Source organism: Panthera pardus, unplaced genomic scaffold (genome assembly GCF_024362965.1).
Source record: "Panthera pardus isolate Hobbes unplaced genomic scaffold, ASM2436296v1 HiC_scaffold_17, whole genome shotgun sequence".
Lineage (NCBI taxonomy): Eukaryota > Metazoa > Chordata > Mammalia > Carnivora > Felidae > Panthera > Panthera pardus.
Genome location: NW_026526732.1, coordinates 139,311,067 through 139,333,378, shown reverse-complemented (window position 1 = coordinate 139,333,378; position 22,312 = coordinate 139,311,067). Strand labels below are relative to the sequence as shown.

The following is a 22,312-nucleotide window of genomic DNA, read 5'->3' as shown; positions in this document are numbered from 1 at the left end:
TTCAACTACTGCTGTACCACTTTTCTACTACATCCAGTTCCTTCCTGCCTTCTGATCCCATTCTTTCAAAACAGCAACCAGAGTTTTCTCTCCTTTGCCCAAACCCTGCACTCACTTGTTGTGTCTGAGCCTCAGAGGTTAAGAGCTGCTCTCACCCTAGCTTGTTGCCAAGCCAGTTGCTACCTTCCCATTGCATAGAAAGAAAAATATATTGTGTTGCATGAATTATAAGTATATACTGCTTAAGTATGCTGGTTATGTTAAATGTGTGGATATGTACTTTTGCATTGACAGGAGAGAGATTTAGTCCTGGAGTTGGACAGGTAAATGCTACAGATGAAATTAAGCGAGAGATTATCCATCAATTAAGCATCAAACCTATGGCTCATAGTGAACTGGTGAAGTCTTTACCTGAAGATGTAAGTACCTATACCTTAAAAAAGAAATTTAGAAATTCTTCCCTCCCTGTCGGGCTAGTGTGTAGAGATTACTTCTGTATACCTTTTCCAGTGATAAAGACTACAGTTCTAGGACATGTATAACTCCTACTAGTCGCTCTTACTAGAAATTATTAGAAGGGTGCTTGGCTGGCTCAGTTGCAGAGCATGTGACTCTTGAACTTGGGGTCATGGGTTTGATCCCCATGTTGGGCATAGAGATTACTTTAAAAAAAAATGTTTTAATGCTGAAAAAAAAAAGAGAATACTAGGGATGGGGGATAGAAAAGAGCATAGAAGTAGAATCTCTTACAGGGAATTCTTAGAAGAGATAAGGATGCTAAATAAAAGTAAACCTGGTCTTGGGGCGCCTGGTGGCTCAGTCAGTTGAACGTCCAACTTCAGTTCAGGTCATGATCTCGTGGTTCGTGAGTTCGAGCCCCGCGTTAGGCTCTGTGCTGACAGCTCAGAGCCTAGGCCCTGCTTCGGGTTCTGTCTCCTTCTCTCTCTGCCCCTCCCCCGCTCACACTCTGTGTCTGTCTCTCTCTCTCTCAAAATAAATAAACATTAAAAAAAAAAAAGTAAACCTGGTCTTGAGAACTGAATTTATGTATCCAGTAGATAAGGGCTTGTTATAGAGTCTTTACTACAAAGTTGCCATGGGTGGTGTAATGTTTAACCTAGTGTATTGGAGAAGGAAGTGAGAAAATACCTGCCCGGCTGTGTTGAGCAAACTGAAATTTTCCAGAGCTTTTTCCTTCTGAAGCATTCAAAAACTCTTCTTAGGGAGCCATCTCTTTTCCTTCTAGTGAATGTAAAATAATGTTCATGGGCATTCAGAGGCTAATTATAACTGTTTCTCCTCTAGGATCTCAAGGTCTTTGGCCACCTATTTTTCAGCCACAGGGTTTTTCAGATAGATAACCAACACTTATGGTTAGGAGTGGTCCTTATTTCCTTGAGGCTTTTCAAAATGTTTCCCCAAATTTGAAACATAGATCAAAACTTTCAACCTTAATGGTCATTCTTCTGGGATTTAAACCCCTATTTGTTTCATAGTAATACTTCCTTTAAACCTTGCATTATGAAAAATTTCAGATATCTATAGAAATAGAAAACATAACAGAACCCATCTCCAGTTTCAACTAGTCTTGTTTTATGTTTACCCCAACCATGAATCCCTGCCCCTCCCACCCCCGGATTATTTTGTTAAGAATGTCAAGTTAAGCCACAGATGACCATACACGCTCTCCACCATCCAACCAAAACCACAGCATGAGTTTGCAACAGGGGAGGGAAAAAAAAGAGTCAAAACTTCCAAGGCCCTGGTTTTTTTCTTAAAAGTACTTGAAAAAGGAAAATTCATTTGTGTTTTTTATTTACATTTAATATTTTTTGTATGTATTGTTAGGGGTCAACCATTTTTAATGATCTCAGATGACCAAACCAGCCTTTGGAGTGTTCTCTGTTCTACTTCTGACTTTACTTGTGGTGGACCATGTTCGTTATAATTCCAAAGGAGAAAAAAAAAAACTTTGAAAAAAAAAAACAAACAGAAACAACAACAACAACAAACAGTCTTAATTCCGAGCATTCCAGTAACTTTTTTTATGTATGTACTTAGCTGTACTATAAGTAGTTGGTTTGTATGAGATGGTTAAAAGGGCCAAAGGTAAAAGATTTTATTTTTTTCCTTTTTTGTCTGTGCTGTTTTATTTATTTTTTTGGCCTGTTTGATGTAGGTGTACTGTTGTACAACAGTAATCCAGAATTTTATTTTGCTGAGCTGTTCTAACCAAAACAAAACAAAACAAAACAAACGAACAAAAAGCCCAGAATACCAGATTTACCATTTCATCTATAAATAGAATTGTATGTGTGTAAAACAATGGTTCTCGGCCAGGGACAACTTTGCCCCCACGAGACATTTGGCCAGATCACCACTCAGGGCAGGGTCGTATGGTGCTCCTGGCATCCAGTGAGCAGAAGCCAGAGGTGCAGCTGAATATCCTGCAATGCACAGGACAGAACCCCCATAGCAAAGAATTGTCTGCTCTAGATGTCAGGGCCAACATGGAGAAACTGGTCCAAAAGGACTTTTAGGAAAACTTGTCTATCCGTATGCCACGATCACACCTAAAAGAACAATAATTAATAATTTCTTAATACCACTAGATATCTAGTCAGGATAAAAATTACTTGTGCTTTTTTAATACAGGAAACGAATCCTGAGTTGCTAGATGAGAAAGCGATTACAGTTTCACTTCGACTTTAGAATAAAGAAGAATACAATTTAAAACAGCATTTTAAAATACATCTTGTACAAAGTAATGGCAACTATATTTGCCAAACATTTTTGACCAGAGAATTCTTTAATTAGAATTCCTATTTACATCTTGTTATGAATAGGATATGATTTCGGAAATGCTGTTTTACCAAAAATAGATAAGAAATTAGTGTAACCTTCACGAAATGCTAAATATCTTACGTAAATTTTAAATGTTATGTGTACTTTGTGCTTTTAAGTTAATTCCTTTTGAAAGCTGTCACCTTGAAACCGTAGGATAGTGACTTATTTTTAACTGTATGAGTTTGAATGAATGTTAGCTTATCAACTAAATTTCCCTTGTTATGTATTAATAATTATGTTTACTATGGAATCCTCGGCTATAAAAACTGGGATAATAGTATAGCCGCTTCATAGAGTTGCTGTGTAAGGCTTAAGAAGAGAACAGCACAGGGGCACCTGGGTGGCTCAGTGGGTTAAGCATCCAGCTTCAGCTCAGGTCACGATCTCATGGTTTGTGGGTTTGAGCCCTGCATTGGACTCTGTGCTGACAGCTCAGAGCCTGGACCCTGCTTCTGTGTCTCCCTCTCTCTCTCTGCCCCTCGTTGCTCACGTTCTGTCTCACTCTCTCAAAAATAAAAGTTAAAAAAGAGAGAGAGAAAAGCACAATGTTTAAAGTGCTAGCAGATACACAATTAACATGAAACACACTTGTTTCTCATACTGTTAGGAGAACAAGGAGACTGGCATGGAGAGCGTAATTGAAGCAGTTGCGCATTTCAAGTGAGTTTACTTCCTGTTGTTTCCAGTTCAGTTGTTTTTAATATATTAATTTTTCTTGGCGTTTCCTTTGATGGAACTGAGAATGAAATTGTTGCCTTCAGAGAGTGACAGCCTTTTCAGATACATAATTCTGAACTAGATTTCTCACTGTCCTTTCACTCTTCTGATCTAGCTCTTCACTCAGTAACTAAAATTGATTTATGAGAATGTTCGCTGTGCTCAGAACCAGTGTTCATAGCTGATAGTTTCAGAATAATTGACATTAAACTGAACAGATGACCTAAGGCAGTGCATTGAGCTTTCTTAAAACTGCTTTCTTCGTTTTCATTTGAATGTGCCTCCTAAGTTATGGGATGGCCTTTGAATACTGCCTTCACTCTTCCAGTGCATTGCCCAGTCAGTAAACCAGTTTATCCCCACTAAGGTTGTTGAGGCAGCTTCTCAATGCTGCTTTTTCCTTGCTCCCACCCCAACAGTAATGTCTTTATTTTTGTTGATTATAAAGATACAATATATGGGGACATCTGGGTGGCTCAGCCAGTTAAACATTGACTCTTGATCTCAGCTCAGGTCTTGATCTTGGGGTCATGAGTTCAAGCCCTGCATTGGGCTCTGCACTGGGTGTGAAGACTAAAATTAAATTAAATTAAATTAAATCAAATTAAATTAAATTAAATTAAAAGATACAACACTTGCTTTTATAGAAAATACAGAAATATATATATAATATATATAAAAGGTGTATATATATATATATATATATATACACATATATATATATAAAAGATTCTCTAAACCTTAAAATTGTACCTACTTTTTTCCACTTCTACTCTGATAAGTAGAACTTATCAGAGATATCTTATATATGTCAAAATTTAAAAATTATTATTACTTTTAGTGATGTTCAACTGTTTAGAGGTGTCGTAATGTGCATAACCTATTCCCTATAGTTAGACTTTGAATTGTCACTACAATGACCATCACATTCACCTGTCCAGTTAGGATTAATTCAAAGTGGATGTGTCGGGCAAAATGATGTACATAGAGCTTTGCTGTAGATTGCCAAAGTAACCCATAGAAAATAGTAACAGCTTACATCCACCAGAAGTAAATGAGAGCTTTGATTTTTTATTCTGTTACCTAAGCTTGTGTCATAAATTAGTGTATGACTTTAGTAATAATATTTTAAGGACTTTTTTTCCGTAGAAAACCTGGATTAACAGGACGAGGCATGTACGAACTGAAACCAGAGTGCGCCAAAGAGTTCAATTTGTATTTCTATCACTTTTCAAGGGCAGAGCAGTCCAAGGTAATTGGGAAAATTAAAAGTGTACTGAGGAAGAGCTGTGTTTCTTTGTTTTTCCTAAACAACTTTTACTGCTTTTCAGAGATTGAAAAAGGATACATTTTTATTATAGGAAATTTGAAAAATATACAAAGTATAATGAAGGAAAGTATAGATTACCTAAAATATCACTTCCTAACATTTTGGGTTCCCCCTCCCCATGTTTGCTACATACATAAGATCTATATAATTATATACATAACCACACATATGTAATTGTATTTTACTGGCTTTTGAAGACAGATTGTCAACCTATGTAATAGTCAGTTAAGCCATTTTATGTTCATTTCAGAATTGCTACTACTTAACATGTTTTCCCATAGAAATTTATGGAATTTTCCTCATGAGTCTTAGTCAAATTTTGTCTTTTAGCAGTCTACTCTTAAAATACTTTTTCAGTAGATGCCGTTAATTAAACTTGAACATGAAGCTTTTGTTTACTTTTAGATGCGTGTTGCAGAGCTCAGACCCAAATAACTTTTTTGGTTTTGGTTTGTATATGTTTCCCCTGCTTTTTAAAATAAGAAAGAACTCCTTGGGGTTTGGGGGGTGGGGGGGATGGTTAGTGGGGAAAAAAATAACCTTGATGTGTCGGTGTGGGGAGGGGGGGACTATATATAAAACTAAGGGTAAATCTCTTCTAAAATCAGAAGATGAGAGGCACCTGGATGGCTTAGTCAGTTAAGCATCTGACTTCGGCTCAGATCATGATCTCATGGTTCATGAGTTCGAGCCCATCATTGGGCTCTCTGCTGTTAGCATGGAGCCTGCTTCAGATCCTCAGTTTTCCGCCTCCACCTCTCCCCCCACCCCCGCCAACAAAAAAAAATAATAAAGTAAATAAATAAGTAAAATGAAATCAGAAGATGATATGACAAAGACTAACTTAGTAGTTTTGGGTATTAGGTGGTTGTGCATTGCTAATTCCCTGTCCAAATGTCTTCCTTTCTTATTAGGCAGAGGAAGCTCAACGGAAATTGAAAAGACAAAATAGGGAAGATACAGGTACTTTTAATCTTTCTAAAACTCTCTTGTCAGTCTCTTCTCCTTGTTAAACGTTTTCTATCGACTATAATGATTATCCTTGATGAAGTGAAAGATTTAAATATATGCTTTCCGAGGGAACATTCAAGGCTAATAAATATGCAAATATAGGAATAATTAGTACTGAGTCACCTTTGGGTTACTGATTTTGTCTCAGATCCTAAGACATTTCTAGGGAAAACAAAGCTTTCCTCTGTACTGCTTCTATTTTTGTAGCTGTTTTTATGCATTTGACCTTGAGAAGGTAAAATATAGTTTTAACGTGTATTAGTGGATATTCTTTGAATGAAGACCTATCAAAAGTATCTAATACAGGGATAGGTTTGTTTGGTTTTGTTTTTTTTTTTTAAACATGTTCTACAAAGAAACCAATAATAACTTTATTTGTGCAGCACTTCCACCTCCAGTTCTGCCTCCATTTTGCCCTCTGTTTGCAAGTCTGGTAAACATTTTGCAGTCAGACGTGATGTTGTGCATCATGAGGACAATACTGCAGTGGGCTGTAGAACATAATGGATATGCCTGGTCTGAGTCCATGCTGCAAAGGGTAGGTTTGAAGACATTTATTACTTATATTTCTGTGTGTTTTTGGTAAAAGCCAGAATATTCTTGTCCATATCTATGTACAGACAACTTAGCACAAAATGCCATGTTACCTTAATTTGAAATATAGTAATATTATTACTGTTTTTTGTGTCTGACAGTGAAAATGATAGCCAGACAGATATGTTTTTGTACCACATGGTGTGGTTCCCTTTTCTTGTTGGCCTATCTGCTTCTCATTGATTGTTGGTGATATGTCTTTGTTTATGCAGTACTCTGACGTTTGTATAATGTGTTATCTTTGACCTGTGTTTTTTATTTAATTCCCTCAAAACCCCCGTGGGTTCATCAGTATCTGTATTTTGCAGTTGAAGAAATTGAAACTCACAGACTAATGGTCTTATAGCTAGTAAGTGACATGTCTAGAACCTTGTTGGTATTTTACTTTATAGCTTTGATGTAAGTCATTCTTGAATTATTTATTTATTGAATTCACACAACATCCCTTTTGGGTAGATACAACTTTTTCCATTATGTAGATGAGCAAGTCAGTTTTCAGTGAGATTCAGTCAGCTTGTGCGTGTCACTCAATTAGTAAATAACATAATAGTAATTATTCAGTTAATAGACTTAGCCTACTCTGTACCTTATTCTGTGCTAAGTACTTTTACGTACAATATTTGCAATCTTCAGAACTCTAAAGGGAAACTGGTTTTTTCCATTTTAAAGATGATGAAATTAGGCTCAGAGGGATTCCCTGAAGCCATGTAGCTTGAAAGCAGTGAAGCCAGGATACAAATGAAAGTGAGCATTCTTCCAGAGCCTTCTTCCAAAGCTACTTTTCTTTCCATTGTCTCAGCAGCCTCAAGTATCTCATTGGCTAAGATGTGTGTATACTTATACCCCCCTCCCATTTATAAATATGCTTAAAACGTAAAAGCACAAAGCTATGGTCTACTAGAGACCATCAGTATTATCTGAGCAAAAGATTTGTCGGAAATGATGGAGAAAAAAAAAGAGTGAAGGCTATTTACCTTTTGTGTACATTTGCTTTGTGTCATTCAAGCTAACCTAATTCATCCAAGTCTCCAACAGCCACAGTAGCTCTTTGTGTGGGGAAACGAACAGACGCCCTACATACATCTCCTTCAAAAATTGAGGAGCAGGATAAGAGCAGTAAAAATGCAAATAGACTCGGTGTAATTTTATATTTTCTTAGAAGCCTGGTAAGGAATTTTTTGCGAGATATAAAGAAGAACTGTTAACATCATTATAAGTTACGTGGCATTAGAAATAAAAGTATCGGTCTTTCTGAGATGATTAAGATTTTTAGTCCTTAGAGAAATTTAACTAGAGAGTATTGTAGACTAGCTCATTACATGATAGATGCTTTCAGCTCTAATTATTTGGCCACTGAGATTCTTTGAAGATTTTTTTAAGACCATAGTATAGGGATAGCATAAAACTGAAAAGTACATATTATATGAATGGTTGGTCAGAGTTTGAATTTAATAAAAATTAGTACTTCAGCCTGTTTTTTTACGGCACTTGGTCTTCAGTGGTTTGCTTTATCTTTTCTCAATAATGAACATTTTTGTTATTTCTTACAAAAATATGTACTTGGTTTCTGATTTACTAAAAGTTACAAAATATTTTATTTGAGGTGTTACATTTAATTGGAATGGCACTTCAGGAAGAAAAACAGCATTTGGACAGTGTCACAGAAGAGCATGTAGTAACATTTACCTTCACTCAGAAGATATCAAGTATGTATATACACTTTTTACTAAACTAATTCAAGATACCAGTGATTTTAAATATGGAATATAACCTCTTATTTGCTCATGTAAATTCTAAACAGGTTATAATGGATCCAAATTTCTGAGGCTGTATGTATTCATCTGTGTGTTAAAGGTACTATATCAGATCCTGATATATATTCATAAAAATACTTAGGGACTGTGCATACTTAAAATACATAAATTTTAATTTATAAACTGAAAACCTTAATGAGGAGTCCTTAGTTTGAAATCAATATAGTGCATACATTTAAATTCTCACATATGCTTTTGAAAACACAAAGTATGCTATCAGGATTTCACTTCTACATTATTGCTATTACCTTATAAAGACACTGAAAAGAAGAAAATGTGCTATAGGGAATTAGTGTATCATTTTATATAAAGTAATGTGATTTTTTTCTCAAAGGCCAGGAGACTTTTTTTCTAGCTTTTTTTTTTTTTTTTTAGATGTTTATTTATTTTGAGAGAGCGTGTGCATGAGGGAAGGGGCAGGGAGTGAGAGAGAGAGAATCCCAATCAGGCCCCACACTGTCAGCATAGAGCCTAACGCAGGGCTCAGTCTCCCCAACTTGAGATCATGACCTGTGCCAAAATCAAGAGACACTTAACTGACTGAGCCACCCAGGCACCTCTTTACTAGCTTTTTATTATTAAAAATTTTAAACATACAGGCAAGAGTTGGTACAGTAAACATCCATGTACCTACCACTTAGATTCAGTAATTAGTACTTTGCTATATTTACTTTAATATTTGCACACTTTTTAAAACCATTTGTTTTAGCCATCGTGTTTCTTCTCTAAGGAAAAGGTTTTCCTTTACTGATTTTCAAAATAAGCAGTTCGTCTAAAGTTGCCTTCAGTGGTGACAACTGTAAATCTTTTTTGTTTGCTTAGGATGGTTGTGTTTTTGGTTTTTAATATTACTCTTGGAGGGCACCTGGGTGGTTCAGTCTGTTGACCTTGATTTCAGCTCAGGTCATGATCCCAGGGCTTTGGGATTGAGCCCCGTGTCGGGCTCCGCACTGAGCGTGGAGTCTGCTTAAGAGTCTCTTTCCCTCTCTCCCTTTGCCCCTCTCCCCTGCTCACATGCTCATTTTCTCTCTCTAAAAAAAGAAAAAAATACTACTCTTTGATTTTTATTTATTCAGTGTTTTATAGTCACATATCAAGATTTCCTTTTTAAAATAGTTTCTTTTTGAAGCTTAAACTGCCAATCTTGGTCACTGGGAATCTATTCAATTGGCTTCACTGTTCTTTTGACCCAAGCCCATTAGTATTTGCGCACCACATTGCTTTCTGGCACAAAAGATGCCCCAGGCGCATTTGTGCTTTCCCTGCCCCAGACCTACAATCATCCATTTGCTGAGGTATTTTAAAGAATTTGTGGTGGTATCCTGAGAGTGACAGTAGGTGTTATGACAGGAGTGGTCTTATTTGCTGCTAGTTCTCTATTTTTCCCCTTTTGCCCTCATCCAGGAAAGTGGGAGGAAGACAGGAAACTGCCTTTCCCCACTGAAGACTATGTTGTTAGGTGCCAGCCTTTCCCTATTCTTTTCTCTGTCAGTATTTCTTTCTATGGATTAGCATTGTATCTTGTGCCGTCTTTTTTTTTTTTACTTCAGGATAACCACACAGAAAACTCCCTAATTTCATCCACTCATCACTATACAATCTCAGATTCTGTTTCTCTTTTTGTCTTTCTTTTCAATAATCATCATTTTCTCTGAACATTCTTTATATTTCTCTTTAAATTTTTTTAAATGTTTTTATTTATTTTTGAGAGAGAGAGAGACATAGCGTGAGCAGGAGAGATACAGAGAGAGAGGGAGACACAGAATCCAAAGCAGGCTCCAGGCTCTCAGCTGTCAGCACAGAGCCCGACACGGGGTTCGAACCCATGAACCACGAGATCATGACCTGAGCTAAAGTCGGGCGCTTAACCAACTGAGCCACCCAGGCGCCCCTCCTTATATTTTTCTTTAAACATTTTATATAATTAAAACACACTGTTTAGGGGCGCCTGGGTGGCTCAGTCGGTTAAGTGTCCGACTTCGGCTCAGGTCATGATCTCACAGTCCGTGAGTTCTGGCCCCGCGTCAGGCTCTGTGCTGACGGCTCAGAGCCTGGAGCCTGTTTCAGATTCTGAGTCTCCCTCGCTCTCTGACCCTCCCCTGTTCATGCTCTGTCTCTCTCTGTCTCAAAAATAATATACGTTAAAAAAAAAAAATTAAAAAAAGAAACCACACTGTTTAGAGTCAAATCCCTAAACTATAGCCACAGAACTTTAGATCTGAAAGAATATTAAAGAGCGCATAGTTTAGTCTCTTCCCCTCCTAGGAATATTTTGCCTAAATGGCAGCACTTAAAGAAAATCAAGAACTGGACATTTCTGACTATAAAACTAAATCAGCTAACATTAGATTAAGTATACTCTTGAGATTATGGACTTGACATGTATGTCTTTCCCTCAAATAAAAAATAACTTACAGAGAGAGAAATGGATTTTATTTTGAATCTAGGTTTTATTAAAAGGCCAAAACACATTGATATATTTTTACACACACACACACACACACACACACACACACACACACACACACCTGTAATCCAGCTCTTTTCTTAGACTTTGTAAAATCTGAGGTAGTCCTTTCAGCTGGGTTTTTATTTAATCTTGCTAAAAGCTATGTTAAAATAATCATTTGGTGTAAGATGTCCGTTTTGAATGATGAAAGCATTCTAGTTAACAATTTGTTTGAAAAGTACAGATATATTACATTTTTAAGAAATATTGAAAATCTCTAAAAAGCAGAGCTGTAATTAAATGATGGGCAGATGATGTTATAAGCAACTTTATTTATCTTCTCATGCACAGTAATAAGCACTGTGAAGTGGTAGCTGTTGTTATCGTGAGTTTTATTTTTTCTGCCTTAGAACCGGGTGAAGCCCCAAACAACTCTCCTAGCATACTGGCTATGCTGGAAACACTACAGAACGCTCCCTACCTAGACGTCCACAAAGACATGATTAGGTGGATATTAAAGGTAAAATTTCCTGCATCGCTCTGCTTTTTTGCAAGAAACATTCAGTGTTTGTTATCTTTAAATTTTGATAATATTTCATAGCTTCCAAATAACTGATCCTTTTTGTCATAGACTTTTAATGCTATTAAGAAGATGAGAGAGAGTTCGTCCACCAGTCCCGTGGCAGAGACTGAAGGAACCATAATGGAGGAGGTATAAGAGGCAGCATGTGGTCCTACTGCAGCATTGTAGCAAGTTCACTATAAGTAATTTAATTTGTCTGCAATAAGTTGGTAGTTGATATTCACAAAAAATGTGAATTCCAAGAAACGTGCCACTATTTGTTTATCTTTATTTATTGTAGCAATTTTTTTTGCTCTGCCTTTTTTTTAACAGGTTAAAAAAATCTTTTCTCTTGTTTAGATAAATGAGATTATAAAATAGTTTTTAACCAGTATTTACAATAAAGATAGTTCTCCCTTGGGGTAAAAATGTGCATTTAGCATCTAATGGTCTAATTAAATGAAGCATAATTTCAGAGTTCAAGAGACAAAGACAAAGCTGAGAGGAAGAGAAAAGCCGAGATTGCCAGGCTCCGCAGAGAAAAGATCATGGCCCAGATGTCTGAGATGCAACGGCACTTTATTGATGAGAACAAAGAACTCTTTCAGCAGACTTTAGAACTGGATGCCTCTGCCTCCGCTGTTCTTGATAATAGGTAAAAAATAATCAACATTTTTTAATCTCTTGACCATTGGTTTCTCAACTAGAAAAGATGTTGCTTTTCTTCCTTAGAAGTATATTTTTGAGGCGCCTGGGTGGCTCAGTTGGTTAAGCGTCTGACTTCAGCTCAGGTCATGATCTCGTGGTTCGTGGGTTCGGGCCCTGCTCAGGCTCTGTGCTGACAGCTTGGAGCCTGGAGCCTGCTTTGGATTCTGTGTCTCCCTCTCTCTCTGCCCCTCTCCCGCTTGTACACTCTCTCAAAAATAAACATAAAATAGGGGCGCCTGGGTGGCTCAGTCGGTTGAGCGTCCCGACTTCGGCTCAGGTCATGATCTCACAGTTCGTGAGTTCGAGCCCCGCGTCGGGCTCTGTGCTGACAGCTCAGAGCCTGGAGCCTGCTTCACATTCTGTGTCTCCCTCTCTCTGCCCCTTCCCTGCTCATGCTGTGTCTCTCTCTGTCTCAAAAATAAATAAACACTTTTTTTTTAATTTTTTTAAATAAATAAATAAACATAATATATATATGTATATATATATATATATATTTTTTTTTTTTTTTTTTTTTTTTAAAGAAGTACACTTTGAACCCTGAAGTAATTTAGAAGGGTTGGTAGGTAAATTTTACAGCTTCCAATTATAGGAATTACTCTTAGAATTTGAATTTATTGATATGTTTATACATATATATCTGACTATAGATACCATGTTTCTGCTCAGGATGATGGGTCACACAGAACACCCTTGACAGTCATAAAAGAATGAGTGCACTAGGGTCAGTTAAGTGAGTGTCTGGCTTCTGTGTTGCATATTGGATTGCTGTGAGGATTACAGGAGATGGTTTGATCTATGTGAAAGACTTCTGCTGCTCAGATCATCAAAACCACATGTGTGGAATATGTACCTATCTGGAATCCACTGTTTTCTGATTAAATGGAAACTTCTTAGGCTCATTGATGAAACTCGTACACTTTTTATTGCAGCCCTATGGTTTCAGATACGACACTTACAGCATTGGGCCCAGCACAAACTCAGGTCCCTGAACAGAGACAGTTTGTTACCTGTATATTGTGTCAAGAGGAGCAAGAGGTGAAGGTGGAAAGCAAGGCAATGGTCCTGGCAGCATTTGTTCAAAGATCAACTGTATTATCAAAAAACAGGAGTAAATTCATTCAGGATCCAGGTAAGTCATTCAAAGCTAGATCCTCTCCTCCCCCTTAATGACTGCCACTCAGGTGTGACACAGAAATTTTATTAATCTAATAATAACTCTGTAGTGTTGGTGGTGTCTTAGGCAGCTTTACCGTAGGCAGAAATTTTCCAGTTGACAGATGTGGAAACACTCCAGAAGGTTAACTATGAGTCCTGAATTACATAGCTGGTAAATAACAGAGATTCAAAAAAAAGCTTTTCTTTGTGATAGAACATTAACATACTTGGTACTTAACAGTCTTTCCCATTCTTTAGCACACTTGTAAAGTCCTAGTAATTAGTTGGCACACTGAAATAATAATAATTTTGTCTCATGGATCGATCCAAAATGGAACCTCTTGGGAACGGTTGTGTGAGTTACGTATGTGAGAAGCAGTCCTTGAGCCAGATTCTGATGTGAAGTAGTGATAATATCACGGATAGCGTTCCCCAGAAAGCAGATTCTTGAAGTAGAGATTACCGTGCAAGGCATTTGCTTGGAAGAGCCTTGGAATCAACATCTCTGGATGGAGAGGAGGGAAGCAGGTTTGGGCAAAGGGAAAAGGTGAGCTTCAATGCAGTCCCCCAAAGGCCTCTTCCTACCCTATGGGAACTCTGGAGCTGGATGGCCCTTTGGAGGTGTCCTGAGTTGGAGCGAGGGGGACTGGTCTTTAAACCCCAACACTGATCAGTGACTGGTTGTGGGCCACCTCTGGAAAGAAGTGTGACTTTGAGTGAAGCAGTTGTCCCTTAAAGAGGAATAACAATTAAGTGCCCTCTTCCAACTGCTGAGGAACGAGTAGGCCATTCATTCCTCCAGGGGCATCTAAGCTGCACATTATTGTTTCCATCACAGACACTTTGATATCAATACTCTTAGATTTGTTTCTATGTGCATATGCCTCAAGACTTCCAGTAAACTTCTTGAGAGTAGGAGCTGTGTCTTAGGAATTTGCAAAACGCTTATTTAGCAAGTGCCTTTTACATTGTAGAATTGAAAGCCCACTTATAGGATAGCCTTTTCTCCATAAGGAAAGTCTTCACAGTGTGGATCTCAAGCACCTAGTTGAGAAAGACTGATCTGCTTCATCTTAAAAAATGATCATTTCAACTAAGCGGTTTATAAATTTCATTCTAGGCCAAAGATAAAATTATCAATTTTATTTAATTAGTTATTTTGTGAAGAAAAAACTTGGGCTGTCTATAAGCAGGTTTTCCAAATGCTTTCACAATTTATATCAGAAAAGATTGTATTTATGCTGTGACATTTGCACTGTTCTGGTATATAAGCCAAACTGAAACTTGAGTAATTGTTTGTAGAATGTTGTAGAATTTCTAAGATTACTAATTTACATAGAGAATTCCAAAAATTCCAAAAGCAGCCAGGCACCCATCTTATGTTTATATTCATGTTTTCATCTCCTTTGAATATAAAAAATTAGCACCAGAATGGAAGGCTCTGTCTGAATTACTCTCTTTCCCATCTGGGCTGCTGTCCTGGACATTTTGCTCCCCCTTTGGCTCTCATTTGTGACTCTCCTTTGCATTAGTGTATTTAGGCAGACTCTCCCCTAGGGGGCGCCTCATTGCTGCCACAACACCTTTACTGTGACCCAGGTGTCCTAAAGTATTAAAGGCAGCCCAGTGAAGAATATTCCTCTTACCAGCTCAGGGCTTTTGGAGGGAATGGGAGTCTCTCAGTGCCCTGAAAGCGTGGAATGTTCAGAAGATTGGATGTACATAATACAGAACTCCAGTTTCAGTTAACAATTCAGGGATGTTTAATTTGCTCAGGATGATGAAAATTAGAGTCTTGCTTTCTCAATAATCCAGGGTCTTGCATAAATTACTAGTATCTCAAAGGAATAAACTAGCATTCCATTTCAAGTATGCGACCCCATATCAAGGATTTCACAATTTAAAGTTGTACATTTGTTATAGGAAGATTAAATGCTTGGTTTGTTTTGTTTTGTTTTGTTTTTTGTTTGTTTGTTTTGTAATGCAGAAAAATATGATCCATTATTCATGCACCCTGATCTGTCTTGCGGAACACACACTGGTAGCTGTGGGCACATTATGCATGCCCATTGTTGGCAAAGGTAATTTATATTCTTAATATTAGTCAAGAGAAGCTTATCCGAAGGCTCAAAATTAACTTTTTAAATAAAGGAAATTTCATTCTAGAGAAAGGGAGAAAGAACTAAAGATGGTAAAGGAAAAACTGTGTATCACTGCCTGATAACAAAACTGAGTTGCTTTGTCATATGTGTTAAAGGAGTGACTTAGAAGCTTCATAGTATATCAGCTATATCTTTTAATATGGGGATCTGTGTGACCTAACAAACTGGATGAAGAACAAGATTTTTACGGTGGCATAAACCCTAGATGAGTAGTGTCTTCCCAGGGTGTGCACTCTTGATTCCTCTTGATTCTAAAGGTGTTAGTAACTTGCCTTGTTACTTCCTGAGATTGTCGTGGCTCCCCGAACTAAGATGGGATCACCTTGAATTTGCTCTACTTTGGTACTTTCTATGCTTCTGCAAAACCAGCAAATCAGTATGATTATTCTGGCACTGTGCTCATTGAATTATCATGTACTTCCTCTAAGAAGTAGCCACCAGCCCTGGGGAAGTGACAAGACAGCACAGGGACCAAGAAATTTGGAGATGTAAATTCTTGTATTGTGGAAACAAATTAGTTAAAACGTTGAAGCTTGTGGCTCTCATTGAAAAGAATTACCGTTGTTTTTGATACCTCATGTTCTCTAATTGTAAAGGTATTTTGATTCCGTTCAAGCTAAAGAACAGCGAAGGCAACAGAGATTACGCTTACATACAAGCTATGATGTAGAAAACGGAGAATTCCTCTGTCCCCTTTGTGAGTGTTTGAGTAATACTGTTATTCCTCTGCTGCTTCCTCCAAGAAATATTTTTAACAGGTAAGTTTGGGCTCGTAAAACCTTTGTATTTAAGCAGTAGTTTCCTTTGAAGATAATGAGATAATTAAACCGGGGGGGGGGGGGGGGGAATCACTCTAGGTAATTGCATAATGTTGTCCAGATACTTTTTTATTTAGTCATTTCTTCTGGTAGACCAATGAAATAAGATTTTGGTTTTTAAAAAGAAACGGGCCAACATTTTGTTGTTTCTTGGTCATCCATGTACATTATAGAAGGTATAAAATTCCTGTGTGTTTATGAAAACTGTCTCTTTTGTTTCTAGGAGCCTACTTTAAATATTTTCCTCATACTTTGCAAGAAATGCCCAGGAAATTGATAGGCAATAGAGGAACTGCTCAAATTGACTTTATTGACTACTCTAACAGTTAAATATAATTTTTTACAATCTTTTGGCTGACAGTACACCCTGAGGAGTTGGTCTGATAAATGCAAATCTACTAATGTATTAAAATGGAACATTTTTGTTATTTCATAATCTCTAGGGTTCTTCTTGTTAATAGAAGCGTTGGGCATTGTCATTTCAGATGTGAATTCAATACCGTCTGCTATTCAAATCTGGTTTTTATTTACCAGTTTAGAATTGTGCTGTCTACCTTACATGCACAAATACTGATTCAAGTTTTGTGAATATGAATCAACTGTTAATTTCTTTTTTTTTTTTTTTTCAACGTTTATTTTATTTTTGGGACAGAGAGAGACAGAGCATGAATGGGGGAGGGCCAGAGAGAGAGGGAGACACAGAATCGGAAACAGGCTCCAGGCTCCGAGCCATCAGCCCAGAGCCCGACGCGGGGCTCGAACTCACGGACCGTGAGATCGTGACCTGGCTGAAGTCGGACGCTTAACCGACTGCGCCACCCAGGCGCCCCTCAACTGTTAATTTCTGTGCTATGTGGATTCAATTCAAAATGAAGTTCTTTTCAATTTTAGGATTCAAACTATGGTGTCTTAGTTTATGCTACCACAAAATCTTCTTAAAATGCTATTAGATTTAAGTGTAAGCTCCTACTTTTTAATCATAACAGAATATCATGGTGACCTAATCTGCCTTTGAACTGAAAAATTAATCATTATTAGATTAATGCACATAAAAAGAAAAAAATTACCTTTGTTGTGTTTTACCCATCCCATGAAGGTCAATTACAACGTAGTCATGAAGAACACAGGCTTTTTTGGAGTCTGATATACCTGGGTTTGAATGCCAGATCTGTCCTCTGTGTGGCCTTAGTCAAGTTTCATAGCTCTCAACCTCAATTTCCTCATCTGTAAAGTAGGGAAAATAATGTAACCTGTTTCATAAGATTATTGTGAGGATTAATTCTAATACTGTAAAATGCTTGTTAAGTTTCATATGTTAAACACTCAGTAAATACTAGTGGTGGTACTATAATTGTGCTGTTTAAGAAATATTAGCAAATTCCAGTATTGTGAAAAAAGAAATTTTTGACAAATAGTGTTATTAGCATCATAGTGACAGATAATACATTTTCATTTCCATTGGCAGGTAACTATTCTTATTTTTTTAAGGCAACAAATTTCCCCCTAGCTTTTTTTTTTTTTTTTTTTTTTTTTTTTTTTTTTGAAGTGTGTTTAAATTATTAGGTCCATGATCATTTAAAGAATCTTTTTGTGTCATAAACTAAGCAACAACAACAGAATACTAAACAGTCTGTATAATCTTTTCTAGCAGGTTAAATATTTCAGACCAACCAAAACTGACTCAGTGGATTAGAACAATATCTCAGCAAATAAAAGCATTACAGGTTCTTAGGAAAGAAGAAAGTACTCCTAGTAAGTTCTGATAACTTGCTTTCATTTTTCCCCTAAAGTCTGAGATTATTGGAAAATGTAGTTTCAGAAGAAACTATTTAAGAATATTTCATTTTGGGGCAACCTGGGTGGCTCAGTTGGTTAAGCGTCCGACTTCAGCTCAGGTCATGATCTCACAGGTTGTGAGTTTGAGCCCCGTGTTGGGCTCTGTGCCTAGAGCCTTCTTCGGATTCTGTGTCTCCCTCTCTCTGATCCTATCCCGCTCATGCTCTGTCTCTCTCTCTTTCTCTCTCTCTCTCAAAAATAAACATTGAGATAGCTTACAAAAAAAAAAAAAAAAAAGAATATTTTATTTTAAGTAGACTCCATGCCCAACATGGGGCTTGAACTCATGACCCTGAGATCAAGAGTCTCATGGCCTACCAGCTGAGCCAGCTAGGCACCCCTATTTAAGAATATTTTAAAAGTGAAACTTCTCATCTTAAAATTTGACTTATTCCCCCCCCCCCTTTTTTTTAGAGTGAGAGCACATGAGCAGAATTGAGGGGCAGAGGGAAAGAGAGAGCGTGTGTGTGAGAATCTTAAGCAAGCTCCGTGCTTAGTGCAGATCCCGATGCAGGACTCAATCCCATGACCCCAGGGGATCATGACCTGAGCTTACATCAAGAGTCGGACATTCAACATAAATACTTTTCACTTCTTCCCCCATTTTATTGAAGAGCTTCTGGGGGTGGGGAATATAACTGAGTATTGCAGAGCCAGCTGTGGTTCTTGGTGGACTGACTCACTTTATTGTTGGCATTACCAAAGACCTCCCAAGTTTCATAAACATGTACTGCACTTAACGACCTGTGCGAAAGCCATCTGAGCAGAATTTATACCATTGGTTTTTATAGAAACAAAACAACATACTCTCCTTACCTTCCCTAGCTGTGTTCTGGTGGCTATAATATTAGGAAAAGTGTAGTTGATCACAGAAGGTGCCTTGGTTAATCAACAATAGTATTTCTCATGCTCTGAATGTATCTCGTGCCAGTCTTTATTAATGGAAATTTTTCCTGTCATTTTTTAAATTTCTTTGACCTATATTCAGAATAAAACTTATGAGTAACATTTATAGAAATGCTGTAGACTGATAAATAATAATGTAAAATGCTTATTTCTGTCTAGATACTGCTTCTTCAAAGAATTCAGAAAATCTAGATGAATTACAGCTTCCTGAAGGGTTTAGGCCTGATTTTCATCCTAAGTGAGTATATTATTTTATTTCTTTTAAATTTGTTCCACTTGAAGTGAAAAATATAGTGGTTAGAATATGATTTGTCAAGCTAGGGAGCAAAATATTATGGGACATTGATCTTGAAATCTGAGGTTTAAGCATTACATGATATTTATTGTGAGTTTATTGATAGAAACCAGTAAAGTGTAAATTCTGGAGCTAGACTGCTTGATTCAATTCCCAGCAGCACTACTTACAAGCTGGGTGACTTTTTTCAAATTGCTTGACTTCTGTGTACCTTAGTTTCCTCATCTGTAAAGTACAAGTACTAATATCTATCTCATAAGTGTTGTGACATAATACATGTAAAGCCACCTGGATGCTGTCCCTGGCATAGTAACTCAAGAAAAACAGTACTGCAGGAGTGTTGATGCATAGGGGCACTACTTGTACCCCAATGTTTATAGCAGCACTTTCAACAGTAGCCAAATTATGGAAAGAGCCTAAATGTCCACTAACTGACTAATGGGTAAAGAAGATGTCGTTTATATACACAATGGAATACTACTTGGCAATGAGAAAGAATGAAAACTGGCCATTTGTAGCAACGTGGATGGAACTGGAGAGTGTTATGCTAAGTGAAATAAGTCAGGCAGAGAAAGACAGATACCATATGTTTTCACTCATATGTGGATCCTGAGAAACTTAACAGAAGACCATGGGGAAGGGCAAGGGGCAGGGAAGTTACCGAGAGGGAGGGAGGCAAACCAGAAGAGACTTAAATACTGAGAACAAACTCTGAGGGTTGATGGGCGGGGAAGGGGAAAGTGGGTGATGGGCATTGAGGAGGGCACCTGTTGGGATGAGCGCTGGGTGTTGTATGGAAACCAATTTGACAATAAATTATATAAAAAATTTTAAAAAATAAAACTTAAGACAACTAGTTTAGCTTTGAATAAACATATAATAAAGACACGTAAACTTGAAGAAAAAAAAACAGTACTAAAAAGCTTAAATAGAGAAAACATTATTTCTTTGCCTCCTACTTCCCCTACCCTCACCCCCATCGCCAGTCCTATGATTTGTTTGTTTCTTCCACCATTTACTTCCATATATCTAGTTAAAATGCGTAGTTGACTGATTCTTGACTGATCATTTTTAAGCAGTTTTCTTTCTGTTGCCTGGCAATTTAGAATTCATCTCTTACCTCTGCCCTGTCTACTGCTCTTCACCGGTGTCCAAGTAGAGTTATTTCATGATTTTTAGTTAAATCAGTTGGCAGTTTTACATTATAATTATTTCTACTGGTAGAAGATACGTGTTGTTATTTTATTTCCTTTCTTTTATATAATTGTCTCTTTCTGGTGGTTAATGATCACCTTATTTTTTTCAAGTACTTGGTTTTCTATGTGTGTATTACTTCCCACCCCTACCCCCTACCCACAGTGTAATAGATCTGTCAAATGTCTAGCAGTAGCTTTTGTAACTGCTCAGGTGCATCAGATGATCTTCTATCCTAGAACTTCCTCCCCCCAGCCTACCCCCACCCCCTCCCGGAGCGTCTGTCTGCCTGCACTGATCAGGACAAGGCACAGCTGTCACCCTGAGACTTCCCCTGGCCATGCCCCTCTTAATTTACTCCCTTGTTTTGCATAGGTGCACTCTCCAGCAGATTCCTAAGAAAGAGTGCCTGGGTATTAAATTTTCATGTCTGAAAATACACTTACTTATCCAGATGCTTAGTTTATGGCTAGGGTATAGAATTGTAGGTTAGAAGTAATTTTTCATCTAGATTTTGAAGGCATTGTTTTCTAAATTCTAGCCATCTGTCGAGAAATTAACATTATTCTAATTCCTGTTCCTTTGTAACTATGACTTCTGGAAACTGTTGGGATCTTCCCTTTAATTCCCAGTGCTCTAAAATTTCTCTGTGATGTTCCTTGGTATATGAATCTTTTTTTCACTCATTTTGCTTCATTTTCAGTAGACTCTGAAGATACATATCCTTCAGTTACGAGAATTGTTCTATATTTCTTAGACAATTTTCTCCTTTTGATTTTTCTGTTCTTTGAGATAGTCCTGCTGTTAGCTCTCTGTTGACCCTCTTGGACTGATCCTCTAAGAAATTTATCTTGCAAGTTTGCTGGTTTCTATACTGTCTTTGTTATCTGTGCATTCTTTTTTTTCTACCGGTTTGTTTTGGTTTATCTCTTTGGTCTTTGATTCTTTCCTTAAATGTTTACTGGTCCTCGGGTGACTATTCAAGAATAAGTCACTGAAAAGCTCATTGGATACCTGGTGGGCAGGTTGAAATTTGCTGACCTGTAAACTTCACAGTGAAATGATCAGGCCCCCACCAGTCTTTTGTGTGGGATCCCCAAATGCCAATGTGTAAAACGGCTTCCCCCTGAGGATTCTTCACTGGAGAAACTAAAATCTGTGGCAGTGGGTATGCATTGCCAATGTGCTTATGATGGAGAAAGAGGTCAAGGGTCCTTTTTTAAGATTCAGTATGTAGACTTTCACCAAATACCTTGTTTTCAGCCCTGGGCCTCACCCCTGCCAACCACAATAAAGTATAACTCCTCTCACACAGGGATAGTTTGCATGTCTTTAATTCCTGCTTTGCACACACTATTTCTAAATAGTTTAAGTGGTTCAATTCCAACATAGCAAATGGCTGTTAAGAAACTAAACCATTTGAGGGGTGTCTGGGTGGCTCAGTCAGTTAAGCATCTGTCTCAGGTCATGATCTCATGGTTCGTGGGTTCGAGCCCTGTGTCATGCTTTTAACATGCTGATAGCTCAGAGCCTGGAGCCTACTTCAGATTCTGTGTCTCCCTCTCTCTCTGCCCCTCCCCCTGCTAGCACGCTATCTCTCTCTCTCTCTCTCTGTGTCTCTCAAAAATAAATAAACATTAAAAAAAAATAAAAAGAAACTAAACCATTTAATTAACGTGAGCACATTATTTTGAGCTAATTATATACATGTTCACTGCAGGAACCCCTATTCTGAGAGCATAAAAGAAATGCTAACAACATTTGGAACTGCTACTTACAAGGTGGGACTGAAGGTTCATCCCAATGAGGAGGATCCCCGTGTACCCATAATGTGTTGGGGTAGTTGTGCATACACCATCCAAAGCATAGGTAAGAGATTTATAGTTGTGTCTTGCTGTAAGTCACAAGTGT

General features: G+C 37.6%; 1 protein-coding gene across 5 annotated transcripts in view; it reads left to right on the top strand.

Moving 5' to 3' along the window:
* UBR2 (ubiquitin protein ligase E3 component n-recognin 2) overlaps window positions 1-22,312 on the top strand; it is a 123,921-nt gene that overhangs the window by 81,453 nt on the left and 20,156 nt on the right. For 3 of the 5 annotated variants that reach the window (XM_053905003.1, XM_053905001.1, XM_053905000.1), the window contains exons 21-35: window positions 295-419; window positions 3,455-3,507; window positions 4,714-4,816; window positions 5,809-5,857; window positions 6,289-6,443; window positions 8,103-8,205; window positions 11,173-11,282; window positions 11,394-11,474; window positions 11,801-11,979; window positions 12,965-13,164; window positions 15,178-15,271; window positions 15,949-16,110; window positions 17,819-17,922; window positions 19,072-19,150; window positions 22,122-22,270. In XM_053905003.1, coding sequence (XP_053760978.1) covers window positions 295-419; window positions 3,455-3,507; window positions 4,714-4,816; window positions 5,809-5,857; window positions 6,289-6,443; window positions 8,103-8,205; window positions 11,173-11,282; window positions 11,394-11,474; window positions 11,801-11,979; window positions 12,965-13,164; window positions 15,178-15,271; window positions 15,949-16,110; window positions 17,819-17,922; window positions 19,072-19,150; window positions 22,122-22,270 — 1,746 coding nt within the window. Of the gene's footprint in view, window positions 1-294; window positions 420-3,454; window positions 3,508-4,713; window positions 4,817-5,808; window positions 5,858-6,288; window positions 6,444-8,102; window positions 8,206-11,172; window positions 11,283-11,393; window positions 11,475-11,800; window positions 11,980-12,964; window positions 13,165-15,177; window positions 15,272-15,948; window positions 16,111-17,818; window positions 17,923-19,071; window positions 19,151-22,121; window positions 22,271-22,312 lie in introns of those variants that run through there. The other 2 variants (XM_053905002.1, XM_053905004.1) reach the window with 2 other exon arrangements.